At 37.1% G+C, this 7,231-nt stretch overlaps 2 protein-coding genes across 2 annotated transcripts; one reads left to right on the top strand and one right to left on the bottom strand.

The window, feature by feature from the left end:
- Positions 1–259: 259 nt before the first annotated feature.
- Positions 260–3,732, top strand: LOC105762945 (probable 26S proteasome non-ATPase regulatory subunit 3). The gene is made up of 9 exons (XM_012580933.2): positions 260–422; positions 547–635; positions 792–982; positions 1,479–1,616; positions 1,683–1,819; positions 1,991–2,045; positions 2,120–2,230; positions 2,397–2,636; positions 2,954–3,732. The coding sequence occupies exons 2-9, from the start codon at positions 557–559 to the stop codon at positions 3,455–3,457; spliced, it is 1,455 nt and encodes a 484-aa protein (XP_012436387.1). The 5' UTR covers positions 260–422; positions 547–556; the 3' UTR covers positions 3,458–3,732.
- Positions 3,733–3,780: 48 nt separating this feature from the next.
- On the bottom strand, positions 3,781–6,562 carry LOC105762944 (transcription factor ABORTED MICROSPORES). The gene is made up of 8 exons (XM_012580932.2): positions 6,461–6,562; positions 6,198–6,374; positions 6,013–6,091; positions 5,867–5,935; positions 5,115–5,789; positions 4,725–5,033; positions 4,452–4,628; positions 3,781–4,368 (listed from the first exon to the last, which is right to left on the bottom strand). Exons 1-8 carry the CDS (start codon positions 6,556–6,558, stop codon positions 4,144–4,146), a joined length of 1,809 nt encoding a protein of 602 aa, XP_012436386.2. The 5' UTR covers positions 6,559–6,562; the 3' UTR covers positions 3,781–4,143.
- Between the last annotated feature and the right edge of the window lie 669 nt (positions 6,563–7,231).

Here is a 7,231-nt window from a genome sequence, read left to right as displayed (position 1 = left end):
ATAAAAATATTGTTCATACTCATTTATTTAACTTAATAAATGAGTATAAACAAACATTATATAAACAAATTTAAGAACAGTTCATCGAATATTCTATTCATTTACACACTTACTTCTACAAGTTTTAATGTTTTCACCTTTTTTTCATAAGTTATAGATTTTAGGAAAATAAATGATAGACATCCTCGGCCCAATATTTGGGTTTTCCTCTCAAACCAAACGATGCGTTTCACCTTCGTTTGAGAAAGACTGTTGATTTCCACCTAAGCGGCGTCGTTTAGTCCGCCCTTTTTTCTCTTTCTCCGGCTCTCCTCTCCTGACTTGTTGCCGAAGAAACTTCAGTAGAAAACCCAAAAACTTGCACCTCTGCAGTCTCGGCTATAGATTGCTCCAAGTCTAGGATTTCGTCTCGCGAATCCAAGGTCAATTTTTTCTTTCTTTACCTTTTATTTTTAGCATTGAAGCTTTTCCTCTTTCAAAATTTATTTCTTTTTTAATCGGAGTTCTTTTTTCATTATTTTCATTTCATTTTGCACTTGTTTTCAGATTTCCTAAAATGACTCAAGATGTGGAGATGAAAGAGCAAGCAGCTCCTTCCAATTCCCTTCCTTCCTTTTCTCCTTCCACTTTGCACCGTAAGCTCAATCAATCTATAATATCCACTTGCCTTTTATATATATTTTTTATGTTTAGCGGTAGAAATTTAACTCTTTTTTTCCCCAATGATTACTGAATTGGGTACTTATGATTTTTTTCTCGATTTTGAACAATTTCTTATGGATTTGTGTTAGATTTGAAGGAAATTGCGTCTCTGATAGAGACCGGTGCATATGACCGTGAAGTTCGCCGTATTTTGCGGGCTATTAGACTTACTATGGCTTTAAGGCGGAAGTTGAAGTCATCTGCGCTTTCTGCATTCCTCAATTTCACTCTTATCCCTGGATCCGAGGCCCTTACTCGGCTTTCTTCTTATCTTCCTAAGGTAATCTTTTGATGGGGCGTTGCTTTAATCAGTTATTCGTGTTATTGTGGTTTTTTTTCCTCCAGTGTTAAGGTGATTTTGATGCCTGTGGTAAAAGTGAATTGGTGACTTATTTGTACTATGGTTTTGTACTCTAATTCATTGGCATGCTATCCTATTACGTTAGTCTTGATGTCGTGTTAATTAAAAAGCATTGAAAACATGCTAAAGATATAAAATAAATGATTGTTTACTGAAGTTAATCATTGTTGATTGGCCCTTAACTGACCATCTCTGTTGAGATATTTATTTTTCCATGTGTTCACCTTCACGAGTTTAGTAGATTTTCTAGTTCTAAGGTCATTTAAATTTGTCTGTCACTAGTCTGGTTTCTCCATTTTAGCACTCTTTTCCACCTAATTTTTTCTTTTGGGTGCAAGTATGTAAAATGTTCATAATTTAATAACTCTTGTATTTCTTGTTCTTTTAAGAACTCAATTGTTGAATGTTGTCTCAGGAAGATGAGCATGCAATGGAAGTTGACACTGCAACTTCTGCGCCTCAAGCACCTGCTAAACATTCCCTGCCAGAGATAGAAATCTACTGCTACTTGCTTGTCCTGATGTTTCTGATTGATCAAAAGAAATACAATGAGGTACATTAGCATATAGTTTCCTTGGGACATTTCCTGTTTCTCGTACATAATATTATCTCATTTCAGGCTAAAGCATGTTCCTCTGCAAGCATTGCCCGGCTGAAGAATATCAATAGGAGGACTGTCGATGTTCTAGCTGCTAGGCTGTACTTCTATTACTCTCTTTGCTATGAGCTCACGGGTGATCTTGCTGAAATTAGGGGGTGAGCTATATTATATAAAAGTCTTAGCTTTTATTATTTGTTGTCTTTCATATATGTTCTGATGTGTGTTGTCTTTCAAAGAAATTTTCTGCATTTTGTGCTTCTACCATACATAATCTGAACGTACAGTATGGTATTAAAGGTCTAATTATGATGATCTCTCATTGACAGTAACCTTCTATCCCTGCATCGGATTGCAACATTGCGCCATGACGAGCTGGGTCAGGTAAATTTTCAGATATTTGAGAAAGTATATCTCTGATGTTAAGATTCTTATATTTGGATATTGCTCTCATGAAGGAGACACTTCTCAACCTGCTACTTCGCAATTACCTCCATTACAATTTGTATGATCAAGCTGAGAAACTGAGATCAAAGGCACCTAGATTTGAAGCTCACTCAAATCAGCAGGCAAGTCGCAAACTTTTACATCTTTTGTCTTTGACCAGTAAATTGCAGTTATATAGTTATGGTTATGAAATGTTTGCCTGGAGGATTGATATAGCTTATGATTATGGTTATATAAAAACATTATAATCAGCTTTCATATCCTAAGACAAAAGGTTCTCCTGTGCAGTTTTGCCGGTACCTCTTTTACTTGGGGAAGATTAGGACAATCCAATTGGAGTACACTGATGCCAAAGAGTGTCTTCTCCAAGCTGCTCGGAAAGCCCCTATTGCAGCTCTTGGTTTTCGGGTTCAATGCAACAAATGGGCAATCATTGTCCGATTACTGCTAGGAGAAATCCCTGAGAGGACTGTTTTTATGCAGAAAGGGATGGAGAAAGCATTGAGGCCATATTTTGAACTGACAAATGTGAGTTTGAGTTTATCAGAGTTGATTTTATATTCATCTTGCTCTATAGGGGACTAACATCTGATATATTCCATGCATATATTTCCCAATAAGGAAAAAGAGAGAACATCATGTGCATAGCTCTTAAATAATTTTCACTAGTTTTATCACTATCCTCGCGCATATTATCATCGAACTTTGCATTGTTGTTATCTACATCACAAAATTTAGCACAAAACCAAGAGTTATAATCATTTTCTGATTGCCTCTTCAGTCTCAGCAATTCCAAGATTTTACAACTGGTTTTGAGAACACGATAAATGTTTGCATGTATTCAGGCTGTACGCATTGGTGATCTGGAGCTCTTCAGATCTGTTGCTGAGAAGTTCTCAAGTACTTTCAGTTCAGACCGGACCCATAATTTGATTGTAAGGCTGCGGCATAATGTCATTCGGACTGGGCTACGCAACATAAGTATCTCATATTCTCGCATCTCACTGGTTGATGTTGCCAAGAAGCTTAGATTGGATTCTGTTGCTGATGCTGAGAGCATAGTAGCCAAGGCAATCAGAGATGGAGCTATTGATGCGACATTGGATCATGCAAGTAGATGTATGCTGTCAAAGGAGACTGGAGACATCTACTCTATGACTGAGCCTCAAACGGTATTCAATTCTAGGATTGCTTTCTGCCTCAATATGCATAACGAGGCAGTGCGTGCACTTCGGTTCCCACCAAACTCCCACAAGGAGAAAGAAAGTGCTGAGAAGCGGAGAGAAAGACGACAACAGGAGCAAGAGCTTGCAAAGCATATTGCTGAGGAAGATGACGATGAGTTTTAACTCAGTGACATACTAAAGTAAATTTATCCACCACACGATGGTTTCATCAAGTTGTGCATTTATTTTCCTTTCAAGTGCCCTAGTGAAAAATCGGATCTCTCTATTTTTCCCTCGGTATTATGAATTTAGATAATTTTCAAATTTGGAGATTAGGTTTACAATTCACAGCAAATTTGGAGCAGATTCGAACAAATGATTTGGAAACTAGAAGTAGATACTTGATGGACTTCATCTTTGCTTTGTCAAATGAAGCATTGGTATATAATTGTTTTCAATATTGAAATGTGTTTTCTCTAGGACAGAGCAACATTTAAAGAGAATAATCGATGGTGGGTCGTAAAAAAGAAAGTACCCAATCGATTAGTGAGTCTTAATTTGTAAAGTTCACCTTAATTTAAGATGGGTGTGGAAATTAAGATCAGCCATGGCTACTGCCAGAAACACTAAAAAGAAAAAAAAGAAAAAAGTCTTAGATCAATGATTTGGTGCCAGTCTTTTGATTGGCTCCAATGCTTTTCAGTTTTCAGCAAACCTTTTACATATAAACTAATCCCACAGATCGACCCTTAATGGTCTTATCTGTCTGCCAAAATGCTTAAAGCAAGCATATTATTCTACGAATATAAGCTAAAGGGTCTAAAGTCCCTGTCTCATGCACAACTTGAAGAAAGAAAAAAGATAAAAGGTCATGCCGCTTGCTTTGGTGGGAAGTGATGGAGTTCGTGGTGATGGGAAGTGATACGCTGATTGTGGAGATGTTGCTGCTGGTTGTGATAATTACATTCAACCCCATTACCATTGTTGGTCTCTGAAGCTTTTACCATCTCAGACAACCCCTTGGAAGGGTTTCGGGTTAGCTCCAGCAACGACTCCCTCACATGATCCGCTTGAACCATCTCACTGTCTTTCTTCTACACCAATTACAACTTTAGTTGGGTCAAAATAGCCATATATATATAAAGCAAGGTGCATGTCTTGTTTTAAGATAAATTACCTCTACTTTAAACACATTTGAAACAAGGCCTCTGAAGCTGTTAACATTTGCATTTGTTACTTCCAACCCCAATGAATCCAAAGCCTCCATTAATCTAACAAAGCCACTTGGTTTGTGCTCACTAAACACTTTAACAAAAAACTGGTTTCCATCGATTTGAGCAACTTCAACTTGTACCTATACACTTTCCATCTTTCTTAATTAGAAATTATATAAAACCCCATGAAATTGCACATGAATAAAAGACAAGAACATATATGTATTTGTTATTACCTCCATCTGCTGTGTCTTGTCTGCACAAGTGTCCACTTCTTGATTTTGTGCCCTTGAGACACTGCCATTAACTCCAACAGGAAAGCCATTTGGTCCCTTGTCATGTTCAGGGTTAAAATACAAAGGGATTTGATCATTTTGTAAGAAAATCTCAGATTGGAACTTTTTGTGGACTCCATTCATTCCTGTTTTCTTAGCACCATTATCGTTATCTGAATGTTCTTCAAGCTCATCTTGGAGTTCTTTCTTTTGGTTTTCCAGTTCCTTCACAAACTCAATCGCATCTCCAAGGATTGAAGCTCTATCCAACTGAAAAATATACAATTTCACAACATATATATATATATATCGGTCTAAGGCTACTTAAGACACTGATTGAAAGTCAAGTACCTTAGAGATTTTGGGAACCAGAGATCGAAGGGAATAAAGTCTTTCATTAAGCTTCTTCCGTCTTTTCCTCTCTGCAACAAGGTTTTTAGACTGCCCTTTGGACCCTGACCTCCGTTGGTACCTTGCATCATCTTCATCATCATTCTGATCACTACAATCCGAAATCGAATCAGACCGTCCATTCTCTTGTTTTATAGAGTCCTTCTCATTCCCTTGGATAACCATTGATTCATTGGTCATCATGGAATTCAATGGATCCATCTCTTGAAGTCCATTATCCACGGAAGACTTAAGTGGGTTAACAACTTTGTCCGAAAGGAACACTTCATGAGACCCTTCAACACATACATCCATATTCTTGTTGTTTTTATCTTCTGAAAGATAATGGTACTGCTGCAGGGTGTTGGTTGATCGAATTTGATCAATGGAGATGTCGTAAGGTAGGTTTAGAGTTTCGAGTGTTGTCGTCAATGGTGGCTGGAAATGATTGATGATGGGATCCTTTCGGTCATTCTCATTGCTTAAATGAGTCTTTGCTTGATATTCATTCAATGCTTGCGCGTTTAGAGCAGTGAAATGTGTATCCATGCAACTTGAATTCATCATTGAGCTTTGCTCTAATGAGATGTTGCACAGTGTCACAATATAATCCATCACATTTTGATCTTCACAAACCTGTTTTGAAACATTAAAAGAATTGACTCCAATCATAGCAACCAATAAAATTACTATATATATACACACACACATACTTGTTTGGCAACAAAAAGTTCAATTAATCCTTCTGCAACTGGAATCAAAATCCTAGTTCCAACTATTTCCTGCAAAAGAAGGGTAGTAAGAATATATATCAGACAGCTTAACAATGAGGGGCTTGAAGGTGTATCAATACACTAACCTCTAAGACATTGGAATCAGAGTTATTAGAGAAGTTGAACCATTTGGGTTGGTTTGATATCAAGGCTTGTGCATGACTTCTGTTTACAATCTCTCAAAGCAGCAGTATAAACTCATCAAAAACACAAATGAACCAAGAAGGAGGAGGAAAGAGGGAGAGGCACTATAAGGTACTAAATAATATACCCAGAATCAAGGGGCATGCAAGAAGGAAGTTGGGCAAGCAGTTCACAGGATCTGGTTTTTGGATGCTGAAACATCACATCCCTGCATGGGAGGACTGTTGTCACTGGGAATTGAAGCTCTCCACTACTTTCTATACTTTCAGCTCCACCACAACAACAATCCACCCACTCCAGAAACCTGACAAAATATCCATTAACATTGGTATCTGAATATATATATATTGTCACCACATGCACGCAGCAGTTTATGATTAGAACTCAAACCTTTGATCATCACTGAGCTTCCAGAGAACACAATAATCCCATCCTTTAGGACCCACCACCTGCCTTAGTCTCTCCATGAGGTTTTGAAAGATGTTCATCCTAATGACCTTCAATGAAATTCAGAAAATGCATGCAATTTCCTTAAAAATAACAAAAACCAGACACTTTTTGTCTTAATACAAAACTGACAAATTAATTAATTACCAAAGAGGGAGAGAAGGAGAGAGTCCAAAGAGAAACCTGGTATATTCCAAAATCGAAATGCTTGCTTCTCTTGACTGAATGAAATAGGAAAACCAACAAACGAACAATGGCAGACAAAACACAAAACAAAACCAAAGATGCATACAAGGTTGAGTTGATAGCAATGGTTAACTGCATCATCATGCGATTCAAACATACACTTACCTCATCCTTAAAACGCCAACTCCATTTTCTAAAAAGAAAGAAGAAAATCTTAAAACCCAATAATGGAGAAACTTTCAAAGTTTTAATGAACCCCTTGCCAGTGTTTTCTTTATTTTTATATGTAGAAAGAAAGCCTGTTTAGTTTTTGTTATTTGGTAGGTGAAATGCAGTGCTTGCATGAGAAAGAAGTTCAAACTTATATATGGGAATATAAAATAAAGTAAAGAAATGGAGATATATTGAAGGAGCAAATATTGCATGAGCTAAGATTACGTATAAAACTTTAACTAACTGCTTTATATAAGTCGTTGAAATATGGCTTATGTGTTACTGATTGTCTCGTGTCTCAACTACTCTGCTGCT

The sequence above is a fragment of the Gossypium raimondii genome, chromosome 12, assembly GCF_025698545.1.
Source record: "Gossypium raimondii isolate GPD5lz chromosome 12, ASM2569854v1, whole genome shotgun sequence".
Taxonomy (NCBI): Eukaryota; Viridiplantae; Streptophyta; class Magnoliopsida; order Malvales; family Malvaceae; genus Gossypium; species Gossypium raimondii.
Note: the sequence above shows the minus strand (reverse complement) of the source record. Positions and strands in the feature narration are given on the sequence as shown.

What these genes read in the sequence shown, in the direction of transcription:
- LOC105762944 (XM_012580932.2), bottom strand. Translation starts at nt 6,558, where the DNA reads ATGAACATCTTTCAAAACCTCATGGAGAGACTAAGGCAGGTGGTGGGT. An exon ending in TGCATGCCCCTTGATTCTGG is followed by an intron (nt 6,092 to 6,197) that starts GTATATTATTTA and finishes GATTGTAAACAG; the next exon opens with AAGTCATGCACAAGCCTTGA. An exon ending in AACTTTTTGTTGCCAAACAA is followed by an intron (nt 5,790 to 5,866) that starts GTATGTGTGTGT and finishes GTTTCAAAACAG; the next exon opens with GTTTGTGAAGATCAAAATGT.
- LOC105762945 (XM_012580933.2), top strand. Translation starts at nt 557, where the DNA reads ATGACTCAAGATGTGGAGATGAAAGAGCAAGCAGCTCCTTCCAATTCC. An exon ending in ATCAAAAGAAATACAATGAG is followed by an intron (nt 1,617 to 1,682) that starts GTACATTAGCAT and finishes ATCTCATTTCAG; the next exon opens with GCTAAAGCATGTTCCTCTGC. An exon ending in GCCATGACGAGCTGGGTCAG is followed by an intron (nt 2,046 to 2,119) that starts GTAAATTTTCAG and finishes GCTCTCATGAAG; the next exon opens with GAGACACTTCTCAACCTGCT.